The sequence below is a fragment of the Myotis daubentonii genome, chromosome 16 (assembly GCF_963259705.1).
Source record: "Myotis daubentonii chromosome 16, mMyoDau2.1, whole genome shotgun sequence".
In the NCBI taxonomy this organism is placed as follows: domain Eukaryota; kingdom Metazoa; phylum Chordata; class Mammalia; order Chiroptera; family Vespertilionidae; genus Myotis; species Myotis daubentonii.
This window is the reverse complement of record NC_081855.1, coordinates 31,595,234-31,612,614: the sequence shown is the minus strand read 5'-3', so window position 1 is coordinate 31,612,614 and position 17,381 is coordinate 31,595,234. Positions and strand designations below refer to the sequence as shown.

The window sequence follows — 17,381 nt, the reverse complement described above, 5'->3', positions numbered from 1 at the left end:
CCTGGGCAAGGGGCCGATCAGGCGATCGGAGGGTGATGGGGGTCTACGCCTCTGGCCGAGGCATCAGGCCTGGGCTGGGGGCAGAACCAGTGATGGGGGGAAATGAGGGTCCCCTGCCCAGGCCTGACACCTCTGTCAGAGGCATCAGGCCTGGGCAAGGGGCCGATCCTGCGATTGGAGGGTGATGGGGGTCAACGCCTCTGGCCGAGGCATCAGGCCTGGGCTGGGGGCAGAACCAGTGATGGGGGGAAATGAGGGTCCCCTGCCCAGGCCTGACACCTCTGTCAGAGGCGTCAGGCCTGGGCAAGGGGCCGATCCTGCGATTGGAGGGTGATGGGGGTCAACGCCTGAGGGCTCCCAGTATGTGAGAGGGGGCAGGCTGGGCTGAGGGACACTCCCCTCACACACACACACACACACACACACACACACACACACACACCCCCAGTGCACGAATTTCGTGCACCGGGCCCCTAGTATATTAATAATTCTTAAATATACATTAGTCCAGTTCTCCTTCCTGAGCTCCAGACTCCGTACGTCCCGTTTTCTCCTGAATGTTTCCTGTTATGTGGAATGTCCCAAAACTCTCAAATTCAGTGTGCCCAGTCACTCAAGCTTACTTCTTCTCCTGTCTAACTCCCCTCATTTTTTTTGCAAATGGCATCATGATATCCTGAGGCAGTCAAGCCAGAAAACTTGGTATTTCCTCTGTTAATAGCTTCCTTATTGACCTCCATGTTTCCAGTATTGTTCTTCTATACAAATAACAGCCAGCTTTGGTTTTAAAGAGTAATTCAGATTATATCAATCCTTGCTTAAAAGTTTTCAATGGCTTTTCATGACAAGTAAAATCCAAACCTCTTCCCATGGCCCTTCCTGATTTGGCTCCTGCCTTTCTCTCATTGCTGCTACCCTTTTGTTAACTCTTTCCCAGTGACTTTGGCCTTCTTTCCATCCCTCACTCATTTCAGAGCCTTTTGTTGTTTTGTTTCCTAGAATATTCCAATTCCAGATTTTTGCCTTACTGGCTCCTTTTTCTGTGGTTGGTTTGAATGTAACTTTTCACAGACAAGTCTCTGCTGATCATCCCAGGGAATTCAGTGCCCTCCCTGCCCACCTGGATTGCTGCTTTGTATTATACATTGGAATTTTCACTATCTGAAATTATCTTGTTTGTTTATGTTTTCATTGTTTGTCACTCTGCTTAGAACAGAAACTTTGCTTTGTTTATTACTATATCTCTGTTACTTCAGAGAGTGCCTGGAACATGGTGAGAAACCAAAAAATATTTTTTTAGGTGAAGAAAAAAAAAAAGAACAGTATACTCGGATCCTGACTGCTTACAGTTCTCTGAACTACAACATAGTTGCCCATTCTGCTTTCTCTACTTCTTTGCTCTCCTCTTTTCCCTTTTTCTTGGTTCAGCTCCTGCTATCCTTCAGTACGTGACTTTGTTACCTCCTCCAGGAAGCTCTCTTTGATCTTATGAGTTAACACCTCCAGTAGATTCTATAGCACCCTATACATTATCCTTTTCAGAGTACATATGCAATTATCAGAAAAAATTTTGTTAGTCCATTAGACTTCTGCTAGGTGTTTTAGCTCAGTGGGAACCTGTTAAAATACACTTGAGAAACTGTACTTAAAGAATTCTTTTGTGGAATTATTTGCTAAATCATAGAACCCTTTGGTAATGTAAATTAGCAGTCTCTCAAGTTCTTCCACTTGCCCAGTGTTGATTTTTAGACAGTGCGTTTTTTTTTTTTAAACATAGGAGCATACACAAACTTACTTATAGAAAAAACTCATATCCTCACTGAAGTTTTCTATAAGAATAATAATAACATTAAATATGGTACCTACCATTTATTGTCTTTTATATACCATGCATCTCTGACATAGATTGTCTTATTCACAAGTAGCTACATTATTCTCATTTTATATCTGCGGAAAGTGAGACTCATGTAGTAATCTGTAGCTAGTAAAATAAAGCTGGGATTTGAATCCAGGTCTCTGATTTCTAAGTCCAAGCTCTTTCTACTACACCATGCTGCCCCCTATGGGACAAGCCCACGTTTCATTGCTGTTTATTAAAAACTAGGGGCCCAGTTCACGAAATTCGTGCACTGGGTGTGTGTGTGGGGGAGTGTCCCTCAGCCCAGCCTGCCCCCTCTCACATACTGGGAGCCCTCAGGCGTTGACCCCCATCACCCTCCAATCGCAGGATCGGCCCCTTGCCCAGGCCTGATGCCTCTGACAGAGGTGTCAGGCCTGGGCAGGGGACCCTCATTTCCCCCCATCACTGGTTCTGCCCCCAGCCCAGGCCTGATGCCTCTGGCCCAGGCATCAGGCCTGGGCAGGGGACCCCCAGACCCCTCCGATTGCTGGCTCTGCCCCTTGCCCAGGCCTGATGCCTCAGCCAGAGGCATAGACCCCCATCACCCTCTGATCACCCGATCGGCCCCTTGCCCAGGCCTGACCCCTCCGCCAGAGGTGTCAGGCTTGGACAGGGGACCCCCATCTCCCCCTGATCACTGGCTCTGGCCCCTGCCCAGGCCTGAGGCCTCTGGCCCAGGAATCATGCCTGGGCAGGGGACCCCAATCTCCCTCTGATCGCTTGCTCCACCCCCCCGCCCAAGCCTGACGCCTCTGACCCAGGCTTCAGGCCTGGGCAAGGGGACCATCATATCCCCCCAATCCCCGGCTCAGCCCCCCGCCTAGGCCTGATGCCTCGGCCAGAGGAGTTGACCCTCATCACCCTCCGATCACCAATCACCAGATCGGCCCCTTGACCAGGCCTGAGGCCTCTGGCAGAGGCGTCAGGCCTGGGCAGGGGACCCCCAGCTCCCCGCGGTTGCAGGCTCTGCCCCTGCCCAGGCCTAACGCCTCTGGCTGAGGCGTCCGGCCCGGGCAGCGGGGACCTGCAGCTGCAGCGGCCCCGCGATCGTGGGCTCCGCTTTAGGCCCAGGCAAGGGACCCCTAGCTCCCGGGACTGCCAGCTTCGACCGTGTCCAGCTCCCATCGCTGGCTCCACCCCTACTTCCTGCTATCACTGGCCAGGGCGGCAAAGGTGCCTGATTCTCCGATCATGGCTGGGGGGCAGGGCCAAGGCGGCCCCAGGGCCGCCTTGGCCCTGCCCCCCCAGCTCTTAGCTCCCCCCCTGGGTTTCCGATCACTGTCAGTGGCAGGGGGCTTCTTCCTGCTTTCCCTTTCGCCTCCCTGCATTGTGCCTACATATGCAAATTAACCGCCATCTTGTTGGCAGTTAACTGCCAATCTTAGTTGGCAGTTAACTGCCAATCATAGTTGGCAGTTAGTTTGCATATAGCCCTGATTAGCCAATGAAAAGGGTATCGTTGTATGCCAATTACCATTTTTCTCTTTTATTAGTGTAGATATCAATTATTATGGTAAGGCTTACAAAATGGGAACTCTTAAAAGCTATAGCAGCGATTTTCAACCAGTAATAGTCAGGTATTGAATGTTTTACAAATTCTTGTGATACACTGGTTGAAATTGCTGAACTATAGAATTAAGAAAGATGCTTTGAATGCCGTTACTTTAATTGACTAAAAAAAAAGGTACTAATTTCAACATGTCCTAGGCAAAAACATTATATTGCCTTTGACTAGTATGCTTTCTCTCTGTTTATAAGCATAAAGGTTGTTTTTGTAGAGATTTGTGGTTAGCATTTGCCATGTAAATTGAAACTTGATTCCCAAGAGTAGAGGTGACTTGTTAGATATCTCTTCCTGCTTGTTTTAAGTTGTCTCCTGTGTGCTGTATCCATGGTGGTGCCAATCTACTTATTTGGTCTTAGTCTCTGGATTCTAGTTTATCCAGGGTTTCTCTCTTTTCCACCTCCCACCCCAGGACACTGATGCCGTGTGGATAAGAAGTTTACTATGAACTCTTAGTCAGGTGGACCTGCTTCCTATCTCATTCTTGTCAGACCTAGTTCCTAGAGCAGTGGTTCTCACCTTCTGGCCCTTTAAATACAGTTCCTCATGTTGTGACCCAACCATAACATTATTTTCGTTGCTACTTCATAACTGTAATGTTGCTACTGTTATGAATCATCATGTAAATATCTGATATGCAGGATGGTCTGAGGCGACCCCTGTGAAAGGGTCATTCAACCGCCAAAGGGGTCGCGACCCACAGGTTGAGAACCGCTGTCCTAGAGACTGGGCCTGTTCTCCTTCCTTACCTGGTTTTGATCAGATTCCCTCACTGACTTGGCCTGCACATGGTACTGCAGCCCTCTCCATTCCACACTTCTGAGGCCTCATCCCTGCTCTGTGTCCTTTTGTATCTCAGAAACTTGGGATAGAACTGGGCTGAATCTTTTCTACTCTAAATGGTGTTGACCTCAGGTTACTGCCTTGGTTTCCTATCCCTCTGTTGCTCCAATTTTGTTCCCTCTATGCTTTTAGACTCTTAAAATGAGCAGTGTTTTCTAGTGCTTGATGGGACCAATGCCTCAGCACAAAAGAACGTCATCAGTGGAGATAGGATTGAGAATATGCTGGACTGAAATAGGTAACTTTAGATCATATTACTTACCACTCACTGCCTTTCTTCTCTGCATCTCTGGGGATGGGGATGGTGATGGAAGACAGTCTATATGTGATGATGTAGAGCTCATCTTCTTTAGGTTCTGCTCATCTGAGGGGTCTATAAGCTTAGTAATGGACAAACCCGACATTGATTGTTTGTATCTTGCATACTGTAGAGCATCCATGATCCATCTCATTTCACGCCAAACTTCATCTATTTGCTTTGAAGTAAAATGGTAGACATTGTTATCAAACCAGTATGAAAAAGAAGTAAGTTTCCCCGAGGGTCCAAGATGATACATTTTGCACTGTATTGGTTTTGATCAAGAGTAAAATATTTTTAACATAGGTTTGCTAAGTTAAAAAAATACTTCTTTATAATCATGTCTTGCATACTTATCTGAGATGCTATATCATTTAGTTCAGTGATGGAGAATCTATGACACATGTGTCAGAGGTGACACGTGATCTCATTTTTTTGGTTGATTTTTCTTTGTTAAATGGCATTTAAATATACAAAATAAATATCAGAAATATAAGTCTTTGTTTTACTATGGTTGCAGATATCAAAAAATTTCTATATGTGACATGGCACCAGAGTTAAGTTAGGGTTTTTCAAAATGCTGACATGCCGAGCTCAAAAGGTTCGCCATCACTGACTTAGTTCAGATAGCAAAAGACCTGGATTCCAGCTGGGATCCACCACTTATTAGTTCTCTAACAACCTTTGCTAAGTCACTTCACCTCTTTGAGCCTTCGTTGCCTTATTTGTGAAATGTGGACAAAACATCTCCCCTTTTATACCTCACAAAACTGCTAAGATGATTGGGTGAAATGATGAATCTGAAAGTGCTTTGTAAAAACTACATATGAAGTGTTATTAATTTTCAGCATATAATGAAATATTCCTTATAGAGCCTTAATCTATACTTAAAGAATATTCTTTAAAGAATATCCCTAAAACTGGTGCTCCCAACAGAGTAGAGTCTGAAACTGTGACAGTCAGCCATGCTCAGAGTGACTAGTTGTGAACTAGTGAATGGCACTGCGTGGTTGATAGCCATTTCCCCTTGCTTTCTCGTTCTGTTCTGCCCTAGAGTGACGGGACTCCGCAGAGTATTCAGGGCTGGTACTGAGAGCATAAGTTTGAGCTTCAGGCTTTGTTACACAGTGAGTTGGGCAGGAGGTTCAGCAGTGGGCAGGCCCATGAGGAGGCACTAAGCATTAAAAAGGGGAAGTCTGAATGAAGTCCAGCCAGAGTGGGAATCCCAGACAAGACTCAGACCAATTTTCTTGATGGAATTGTTGCTCTCTCATCTGGCTCTAATTGCTCCTACCTTATGTAACATACTCTTGTCTCAGTGTTGTTTTAAAGGCACTACGTGACTGTGGACAGTTTTAGAGTGCCAGCTAAGGCAGGGACTGTGCTTCTGTATCTGTTACTCTTGGCTGTGCAGAATAAAATAGGTGGGTACTCAATAAATGCTTGCTCAGGGAATGAATAAGTGAATGAATGAATGAATGAATGAATTAGTGGTTACCTAAAGATCTCTACCATCAAACAGAGTTATTATGGGGATTAAGTAAGATGATGTGGATGAGTGCACTTTATAAACTGTACATTATTATAAAATTATCAGTTGTTGCAATGACAATTGTAATTATTGTAATGGGCTGAATTTGGCCTCTCAAATGATATGTCCATGTTCTAATCCCTGGAATTTGTGAATATGACATACTAGATGCCCGATGCACGAATTCGTGCATGGGTTGGGTCCCCAGGCTTGGCCGGTGATCAGTGCCAATCAGGGCCATCTCATCCAGTCCTGATCAGGGCTGGGCTGATCGGGGCCTGCCGGCAAGGGGGAGGGATGGGGAGAGGGACCGCGGGAGGTTGGCCGGCCGGCTGGAGGGCAGGAGGGGCCACGTGAGGTTGTCCAGCCAGCCCTGATCAAGGTCAGTCAGGGCTGGCTGGCTGGGGGGAGGAACTGGCTGGAGGGAGGGACTGGGGGAAGTTGGCTGGCCATGGGAGGTTGGCTGTGGGAGCACACTGACCACCAAGGGACAGCTCCTGTGTTGAACGTCTGCCCCTGGTGGTCAGTGCACATCATAGTGACTGGTCAATCGGTCATTCCGTTGTTTGGTTGTAATGGTTGCTTAGGCTTTTTTTAATATATATATATATATAAGGCCCGGTGCATGAAAATTCATGCACTGAAGGGGGGGTGTCCCTCAGCCTTGCCTGCTCCCTCTCACAATCCAGGAGCCCTCAGGGGCGGGAGGCAACCTGGTGATCAGGGCAAGGCGACGCCGCATCACACCTCTGCTGCTGCCACTGCCAGCAACGCAAGCCTCAGCCAGCCCTGGTTACCTGAGCCTTGGGCGGCCCTGGGTGGGTGGGCAGTTGCCATCCAAGGCTTGCCTGTGCCTTGGGCCAGCCCTGGGCGGCTGGGGGGCTAAGGTGACTGGGGGACTCTGGAGGCAGGTATGTGGCAAGGCCGGGCCCGCCTCCAGGCAGGCCCAGCCTTGCCGTGTGCCTGCTGTCCTGGTGGGGCTGAGGGGACTGGGTGCCACCATCTTGTGGCTGTGGGCACCGCCATCTTTGAGAGTGTGGCAGTCAATAGCATATTCCCTCCTTATTGGCTGTGGGCGCCACCATCTTTGAGGGCAGGCCAGTCAATTAGCAATTCCCTCCTTATTGGCTTTGGGTGCTGCCATCTTTGATGATGTGAGGGTCAATTAGCATATTCCCTCTTTATTAGATAGGCTATAGACTAGAGACCTGGTGCATGAAATTCGTGCACTCAGGGGAGTCCCTCAGCCTGGCCTGTACCCTCTCACAGTCCAGGAGCCCTCAGGGGATGTCCGACTGATGGCTTAGGCCCATTCCCCATGGGGAGTGGGCCTAAGCTATCAGTCGGACATCCTTAGCGCTGCTGCGGAGGCAGGAGAGGCTCCTGCCACCGCTGCTGCGCTAGCCAGCCATGTGCCCGGCTTCTGGCTGAGCGGTGCTCCCCTGTGGGAGTGCAGTGACCACCAGGGGGCAGCTCCTGCATTGAGCATCTGCCCCCTAGTGGTCAGTGTGCATCATAGCGAACAGTCGTTCTGCTGTTCGGTCAATTTGCGTATTAGCCTTTTATTATATAGGATGCTAACAGAGTAAAAATTACCTTATATGGCAAAATATGTGATTGATTCAGTTAAGGATTTTGAGAGGAGGAGTTTATCCTGGATTATCTGGGTGGGACCTAATTCCAATGATAAACGTCCTCATAAAGACATTCCTGTATGAGTGAGGCAGAGGGAGATTTGGCAGACAGAAGAGGAGGAGGCAGTGTGGCTGCGCAAGCAGAGATTGAAGTGATGTGGCCACAAGTCAAGAAGCTGGGAGAAGCAGAGAGCAGATTGTCCTGTAGAGCCTACCTAGGACGTGTGGCCCTATCAACACCTTAATTTCAGATTTCTGGCCTCCAGAATGGTGACTATAAGTTTCTCTCATTTTAAGCCACCCTGTTTTTGGGAATTTGTTACAGCAGCCACAGGGAACTAATTACAATTATTAATAGTAACTACTTGTTTTCTTTGGATAAGATTGTTTTTGCCTATTGCTGAGGATGGATAGTGAGATTTAGTGTAGAAAAAATTTTAAAATTATGTGTAGAAACAATGTTTATTTTTTAAATTTTCTCAGTGATGAAGTGAAGAGGTATTAACTGAAGAAAAATTAAAAGCATAGATACAGAGAAACCTGTGGACTGAATTTTACAGACTTAGCTAAGTAGCTTTAAAAGAAGTACAATTTTCACTCATTTTACCTTATACTGTTGATCTAAAAATAACTGACAACATAATCCCCCTGATTTTAAGGTCCAAATTCAGCTTCTAAAGACTTGCTGACATGTTTTTAAAAAGAAAGACCATGAACTCCCTAGGTCTATTGGTTAAAAGTTCTGCATCCATTTCTCACCCTGCCTTTTAAAAATTTTGGTTTTCATCCCATGAATTACACCCCGTTCTCTGTACTCAGGCAAGATAATATTTTTATTAAAATGTAAAGGTGATTGGTTTTCTCAGAGCACAGTTACAAGGTGCTTGAGGGGATGATAGATTGGCTATATTTAATGAGCTGTGTTTCTATTACAGCTTAGGAGCATTTGAAGCATTACAGTATATAAATTATAGCCTAATTGCCCTTTAGGCTTTAGCAGCTCAAACTATGCTGAACTCCAAGTCTCTGCACTTTGACATTTCTGCTGCATGTGCTGTCTATAAAGCCTGTCTACCTTATCTATGATTTTCTGCACCTCCCTGGTCTAGCCCTCCCCCTTTCTGGCCACACTCCTTGGCTTCTTTTCCTCACTGTATTTACATAGACTCCCTTGCTCTTTACAATGTTTGGTTTGTGTAGTAACTTCAACACTGTCTTAGATCTGGAATCATACAAATGCTCTCGTGGCTGGCGGTTGCCTCTGCAAGTTATCGTGTATGGTGGGCTGAGCTGTTAATGCCAATGGGTGAGTGGCTACAGCTGGTTTTCATTCTGAGCGAGAGACTGAGAAGCCCCAAAAAGATAAGGGGATAGGTAATATCACATTGTCTTCCGCCAGTTAAGGTATCCATGCTATATGGAACAAGGCATTGCATGGAAGGCTAAGGGTACAGAGAGGTGGTCTGGTTTTATCCTGGCCAAGAAGTGGTTTTTTGAACCCTTTGGAAATAGGCTTTTATCCACGTCTATGTGTACCTGGCTGGGTGGAAGGAGTATGTAGAGGGGCTCTCAGGTTACCTGCTTTGGGAGACCAGAGCAGGCTAGAACTTTGAAGAATTCCTGGCCTGGCCTGCCTTTATCCATCCCACTTAATGGTGCAGTGAAAGGGAAGGAGAAAAAGGCAGTGGAGCCCAAATCTGGGTGACAAAGAAAGGAGCAAGCGTGGTAGCATCAGGGAGTAAGACTGTGGTGGGGAACTCCTGGAGGGGTTTGAGAATGTGACAGCCTGAAAAAATTCAGCCTTCTTGTTGGATGAACTGACTGAATTCAGGGAGGCTTAACGTGGAATAAAGCAAAAACCGAACCTAAGGCATGGCTAAAATATGCTTCTCTAAAAATATCTATGGTGGTTAAAGAAGCTATGAAATGTTAGAGTCAACCAGGCTCTTAGTAGTCATCTAGTCCAGTAGTCGCCAACCTTTTTGACCTCACGGACCACCAGGGGTCTGCGGACCACGGGTAGGTGACTGCTGATCTAGTCCAATCCTTTGATTTTACATGTGAGGAAATTGAAGACCCTGGAGATCAAATGAATTGTTCCATACTCCAAGGTTTATCAGAAGATTCCAGACTAAAAATGTATGTTGATTGACTTCTGGTCATTATTCTTACGCTGTTCTACTGTCTCTTATATTAGGTTCAAAAAATAAGCCAGTCCTTCATATTGTCCATATGCTTCATTCTTCCTTTTCTCCCTCACCCTCATCCCCACCCCTGTCTGTGTTCCACTTTTACTGGAAAAAATAAATGATGTAAATGTTTTGATTTTTTTAAATGGTACATTCCCAGGTCAAGAGAACAAGTAACTTCCTAAAAGGTTTATTTCTTTAGTTTGAGAGGTCACCTGAGATATCTCATTTACAGGATGAGAGAACTTGGATAGAACTTGCCTGCTTACCACTTTGCAAGTATATTACAATATCTTCTTCCTGAGTACTTAATAAATTTCAGGTCTTGCATATTCATATTCCAAAGCATTTTCCCTTCTTATTAATGAGTGAATACATGAATATATAAGTTATTACATACTTATGTGCAGGCATTTTGCTGAGTGCTTTACATGATTATCTTGTTGAATTCTCTCAGTAACATTATGAGCTAGTGTTGTTATTATCATCCCTGTTTTACAGATGAGGTTGGGAGTTAGAGAAATTTATTTGCTCAGTTCATAGCATTTTCTCATCTTAGGTAGCCATTATTTCTCGCTGGATGGTTCTAATAGCTTTGTATGTGGTTTTCCTGCACTTAGTCTTCTCCTTAAATCCAGGAATGATATGCAAATTATGTAGTGAGCATGGCCATTGAGAATGGGTGCTTACTATAAACAGTCAGTATGGCCACACCCCTGCGCACAGGAGGACTGTCCTGCCCTGCTTGAATCTATACTAAACATCTATGAGAACCTATAATTTACCTTCTCCAAAACTTTGGCCAGGTCCCTACTGTCTGCAGAATAAAGTGCAGATTTCTTACCCTGGCTTTTATTAAAACCCTTGTAATCTGATCTCATTGCTACTTTTATTCTTTCCCAGTTTCTTACTACCACCCTTCACTCAATTTATGCCCCAACTTATCTTGACTACTCATCATTCCCAAGTACTATTTTTTCTATACTTTCTGCCTTGTTTGTTTATAATTTTTCTTTGGATTCCCCCATCTGCCAAAGTCTGTTTCTCCTCATGATAGTTTAGCCTATCTCCCTAGGCCCAGTTCAGATCTCAGATATCAGTTACATGCTCTATGGTAACCTCTCTTATACCCACAAGAGTAAGTTCATTTTTACCTCTTTGTGTTGATACAGTTTTTAAAAATTTTCTCTTTTGGCACCTAATTCATTTTATAATTGTATTTATACACATTTCTTGTCTCCCCTAATGAATTTTAAACTCTCAAAGGTTAGGGACCATGCCTAATTCAACTTTATATTTCCCTTACAGTGCCTGACAACTGGATGCTCAATAAATATTTATCATAGTGATATTTATCACAGAGCTATTGCTATTGTACTCTTTTTGTGTATTGGGTAACTATAGGCAGAAAGATCATAAGATTTGTCCAAGGGATTTAGAGGCAATGTCAGACCAGATTCACATTTTCTTGATGACTAGTTAGTACCTCTACCACAAGACCCTGAGGTGGTTACTGTAAGGTCTTCCCAGACAAGACCATGGACAGGGAATACATTTTTCTAACCTCTGTAGCTACACATTAAAGTGTCAAAGAAAGTGTCAAAATGCTGTGAGAAAGAAGTTCAAAGCACAAGGAATCTTAAGTCCAATGTGATTTGGGTTAACATAAACTAGCGGATCATTTTTTTCTCTTTTTCTGTGGGGTAAGTCAATTAATACAATGTTTCGGTTGGATTTGTCAGTGGGCTACTAGATAAGAATAATATTCTGATCACTACTTCTTGTGGCAGTGATTTTTCTCTCTCTATGGGAAACTACTGCTACCCGCCACAGTGGCTGATGCAGCTCTTAGTAACACTGTGATTTAACTCTAGGTTTTTTTTTAAGCCTTTGTTTAAAAATGCACATTTTCCTGAGTTCTGGATTTTCACCAAATCAACAGGCTCCTTGCACACTGTGGTCTTTAAATTAGCCCAGCTGGCTGTTCTTTCTCATGAGTGTTTCTCATCCCCTCTACCCTGCCTTTTCTTCCTTCCTTTCACCTCAGAAGAAACAAACTATTACCTGAATGAAATCTAAAACTTGCTGGTGTCTTTGTTTGGCAGCTGCAACCTCGCTGTCTGAGATCGCTTCCCTCAGGGACTGTTGGGTATTCAGAGAATCCAGCTCCACAACAGCAGAAAGGCGGCAATACAGACTAATAAATTTCTCTCTGTAGCTGCAAAAATGAACTGGAAAATGGACAAGCAAAATAAAACATGTTAAGATCTGGTATCAAAATAGAGAAATTCATACCTCAGAGAAAATAAGTTGAATGAAAACATGATTTATTAATCCTATCAGTGGAAAATATTAAGCCATAAATAAATTATAAATGTGCTCTTAAGGAGCCAGTTGTCTGGTTTTAGTCAGACAGTATTCCTTTTTAAGGTTTACCAAGTCCTGGAAAGGTATGGGGAAATGGGGTTGGCTCAAGCTGCAGTTTATGATGTTCAGCCCCTAAAGTTGGGGCTGAAGATATACACACATATATACGTATATATCATATATAAATTATTTATATATTGGGGAAATGAGTTTGCTTATCACTTTAAAGAAAAAAGCCAGATAACAATTGGAAATTTAGTTTTGAATCCCATGTCTGATTTCCAGTATGTATTTTGTACTGGTATGCTTCTTTCCAAGGCCAGAAGTCCCAGAAGATAGGAGAAATGTTTATCTCAGGGTATCTTTTGCCTGGCTGGTAAAGTTCCCTAAGGATCTAGTATGATAAATTTAATCCTCTTCCTGCCCCTCTGCTCCTCAGCTCCTCTGGAAGGATGATAAGAGTGGATGCCTTAACAGACCATATTTTTGTTTTCAGCAGATTTGGCCTTCCTCCCTCAAAAGACAGCGGGCCAGAGGCCAGGGTCAACAGTCTCACCTTCATCTCCATCATGGAGGAGGGAGACAGGAGTGTGGGACTCAGCCTGGTGCAGAGAGGCTGAGATGGTCAGATTCTCCATACTTCTCTGACTGGCTATGATCACGTAACCATTTTAGATGGCAGTGGGATGAGGAACGCATCCTGATTCAGATAGTGTAGTACCAGTGTCTTCCTGACCATTGTTGAATTTGGAGACTCGCTCTCTAGAAACCTCACTCTGTACTTCTGACCTATATCAATATGTTCCATGCTTTGGAAATAGGGTTGTTATAATGCAACAAGTAGGTGGAAACATTTTCATTCTGGCTTTCGGTGAGGAAGTTTAGGAGGACGATCTAATTACTTCCTTTGGGCCTCTTCACTGTTGATTCACGAGACCTAGTAAGGAAGCTAAAAATCACAGGACCTTAAAATGGGGCATCTGGTCATCTCTGCACCTCACTGAGGAAGCCCTACTTCTCTGCTTGTTGAGAAAGCTCTAGGACCTTATGTTTCCCTTCTTACAGTTGCCTGCTTCCTTGCTTGATTTCCTCTTAGAGTGAATCTCAGGAAGGTGTGAGGGTAGCCTGCTCTGTTTGTATTTCCTCAGGTGGAAGTGGAGGAGAATGGGGTGAGGGCTTCAGTGGCCCATTTTAACTCCAGCTGTGCACATTTCAAGGAGGTATTTCTTACTCAGGTAGTCTCAGTTTTGAGGGGTTGATTTTTTTCTCTAGTGTCAGATCCTTCCTTCCTACTTCCTCTACTCTAGTACTTCCTTGCCTTACACACAGAAGAACTGATTTCATATAGCCTCTTAGTAAATAACCAACTATTGAGCCCTTCCCAAATGATCTACTTTTCCCAGCTTAATGGCCATAGAGCTCTCTCTTGACTTCAGGATCAAATCTAAACATCTAATTGCCATAAGGAAAGTTCCTTTCGATCTAGGATTTGAATTTATCTTCAATCTTTCATTTTGCACCACTCTCCATCTTCCACTTCCACTCACATTGACCCAAGCTGAACTTATGTAAGTTCTTTTGTACTTATATGCTTTTAAACATGCCTTTTCCTTGTCCTCAAATACCCTACTTTAAGTACCTTCGGGTCAGCTTTTCATCTGATACTTGAATGTCTTCTCAGTGAAATCTTCACTGACACCTCTTCCCCTCCAAACACAATTAGTTTCTTTCTCTTTTGTGCTCCTAGGGCACTAGTTTCCAAATGTATCAGGACACTTATCCTGCTTTATTGTAATTATGTGTTTACTTGACTGCCTTGGTATTAAATTGCTTTGAGGGCAAGAACCATGCCTCCTATTAATTTTTATTTCCTCAAAACCTGGAACATTATAGCTTCTCAATTAATGATTATTGACTGAACAATAACAAAAAATGTACTGATCTGAAGAGGGCAGACCTTTCCTCTTTCCCTCTGTTCTCTTTTATCACTGTGCTCTTGATTTTCCTGTTTTAAAAGATGTATTCCAGGAGTCACCGTTATTTTGTAGCTTACTCTTGACACTTGTAGCTCCCTGAATGTCTCTTTATACCTTTCAAGGATGGATTACATCTTGTTAGTACTTGACAGATGCCCTCTCATTGGCTGCAGAGTGAAGAAAGTGAGGTGTCTCACAGGCTGCCTTTTCAAACCAAGTTGTTAAAAAAAAAATCTCTTTTCCCTTCTTTCTAAAATGTGACTTGGAAGATAGGGAGAGGGACTGAAGAATTACTTTAAAAGAAGCACTATCAGTTTCATCTAAATTCTAAAACACTAGGGTGTCCACAATTTTCTCTTGTGTCTCCTTGTGGTAGGAGTCTTGGATCAATGGGTGGTCTCAGAGTGCCCACACCACCCGTGCCACTCACCACAGTGACCTATGAGGACATTTCAACTACAACGCTGCACTTTCCTGCTCTAGTGGTTTTTAATCCAGAGCCTTTAATGTTACTTTAACAAATATTACTTTAACATAGTCTTTTGTGGTTTAGCAATGATACATTTGGTAGCCATCACTGAGGAGGGGAAGATAGACTGGAAGCTTCTAATTCTTTTCTAATGTGAATCACATGCATTTTACAGACAAAATGGTATAAGGGTAAATAATGCATTATCTGGGCCACATTACTAATTTGTTAGTAATTTACAAAGTAAGACTCATTTTCTGTGATGTTGTCTCTGTCTTTTCTCGATATAAGATAGTGACAGACTATAAAATGCAGTTGGCACCAATACTGGAAGCCAGATTGGAGTATAGTAGAGTGGAAAATACTCAAGCTTAGGTATCAGACAGAACTGGGTTTGAATCATTGTTCTGCCACTCACTACCTGCATGATCATGGGCAGGTAACTTCTGGGAGCTTCCGTTTTCTCATATCTAAGTCAGGGATAATAATGTCTCCCTAGGATTATATATATATATATTGCCCAGCACAACATGTGGCACATATAAGATACGAAATAAATGTTTATTCACACCCCTATCCCATCCTTCCAGGAAGAATGAGACATTGAGTAGTCAGAGTATTAGAACAGGATTGAGATGAGAATATTCTCCCTAAAGATCTCTAACTCAGTAAAGTTCTAATCAGTCTGGGTCATACAGCCTAGTTTGGAGGCTAAGGAATCAGCAAGATTACCTCCTGGGGTCACTTTTAGTTCCATGATTCTTTGCCAAGATGTCAGAAAGAACTTGGGCATAAAATGACCTTCTAACGATTCCTGGTAGTAAATGAGTTGACAGTTGAAATTCAGGAATGGTATTCTAAATCATGAAAAATGGGCATCAGGAATGAGGGTTGAGGCTGTGCCATTTCTTGTAAGCCTGTGGCCTGGATTCCATTAGGCTCAATGCCTGGATATCCCACAGGCACCTCAAAACTCATCATTTGTCAAACTGAACTCATCATCTTTCCCTTCCCCCAAACCTGTTCCTCCCCTCATAATTCCTATTTTGGTAGATGGCAACATTATCCATCTCAGCACCCTATTCAGACTCTCTGGCTCCTCCATCTTGCTCTTCAACCACATTAAATCAATCACAAAGTCCTATTGATTTTAACTCCTAAAATCCTCTTGCCTCTGCTTTCCCTTCTACACTCCTATTGGTGGCAACCTTGGTGTGGGTTCTTATCATTGTCCACATGGACAACTCCACTCTCTTAACTGTCTCATTGCCACTAGTCTCAGCTCTTTGTGTGTGTGTGTTTTGGTTCTCTTGCAATCCATCCTTCACAGAACTGCTAAAAACCAATAAAATCATATTATTCCTTTTGTTAAATCTTTTAATGACTTCCCATTGCCTATTGGGTAAAGTCTAACATCTTTAGGATGGCATAAGTAGCTCTTGGTGATTTGGACCTTTTAAATTTTTAGTTTCATCTCCTGTCACTCTTCAGATGCCTTAAGCATCTGTCACAATGAGCTACTAAAAATATACTTATTTGGGCTCCATTTTCCCAGGTCTCCAAGCCTTTGTGCATGCTGTTCCTTCTGCTTTAAGTGACTTTCTTTTTCTGCTCTGCCTTTTCTTTCATTTTCTGGATATTTGTTTATCTTTCAAGGCCTAGTTCATATGTTACCTCTCTAAGAAAAGGATTAGGTGTCTTTCCTCTGAAATTCAACAGCCTATCTGTTACAACAGTGCTTTCGTTGTATTGGGACTGTTGGTATAGATGTCTGTAGCCTCTACTGGACTCTAGGCTTCTGATAGGCAGATTGTGTCCTACTAATGTCCTTACGTCCAGCCCTGGCATAGGACTTGGCATAGTGGAAACGCAGTAAATACTTATTGAATGAAGGAAGTAGCCAAGCACTGAAGTACAAAATACATACCATGCTTCAAATTAAAAAAAAGAAATCCCCCAGTTTTTTAATCTTGTTAGTCCAATCAGTATGAATCATAGACCCAAGGAAATCAATAAAAATTAGCTTTCCTCATCATAGGGCTGCTGTCAATGTTGACTGCTCACAGGGTCAAGGCAGGGCAACCTCCTTAGTGCAGGCAAGGCAAATTCTCAAGAGGCCACATCCCTGGACAGAGTTTCTAAGGGCTCATGATACTCCTTTTCCTTTTGTTTCTGGAACAGTATAAATAGTGACCTTTGTCAGCCCCCAGCACATGCTTTATTACTGCAGAGGAGCGCTATCCTGCTTTTATCCAAAGGATGGGGGAGTGTCAGCCCTCAGGCTGTGGAGGGGGAGTAGGTCTGAACTGTGTGCTTGGTTGCCTCAGCTCAGCCCTGCTCACAGAGATCTCACAACATCCTATGTAACAGTCTCTTTCCCCCACAATTAACTGTGGAAAAACACCTTATGGGTCTGCCCTAGCCTAGTCTTTACTCCAGGATGCAGAGGGCTAAGCTCTTTATTGTTTTGTCCTTGCTAGATCTATTTAGTGCAGAGGGCTAAGCTCTTTATTGTTTTGTCCTTGCTAGATCTATTTAGTGCTGGAATAGGCCCAGATGCAGTTTTCCATAGCTGGTTAGCAAGTTATTTATGATTCACTAAGGCCACTG

General features: G+C 43.8%; 1 protein-coding gene across 1 annotated transcript in view; it reads right to left on the bottom strand.

Annotated features, from left to right (window-relative positions):
* Nucleotides 1-17,381, bottom strand: part of ANKFN1 (ankyrin repeat and fibronectin type III domain containing 1) — a 141,656-nt gene that overhangs the window by 9,353 nt on the left and 114,922 nt on the right. The window contains exons 15-16 of the mRNA XM_059668256.1: nucleotides 12,024-12,190; nucleotides 4,570-4,783 (exon numbers count right to left, since the gene is read on the bottom strand). Of these exons, the coding sequence (XP_059524239.1) occupies nucleotides 4,570-4,783; nucleotides 12,024-12,190 (381 nt within the window). The remainder of the gene's footprint in view (nucleotides 1-4,569; nucleotides 4,784-12,023; nucleotides 12,191-17,381) is intronic.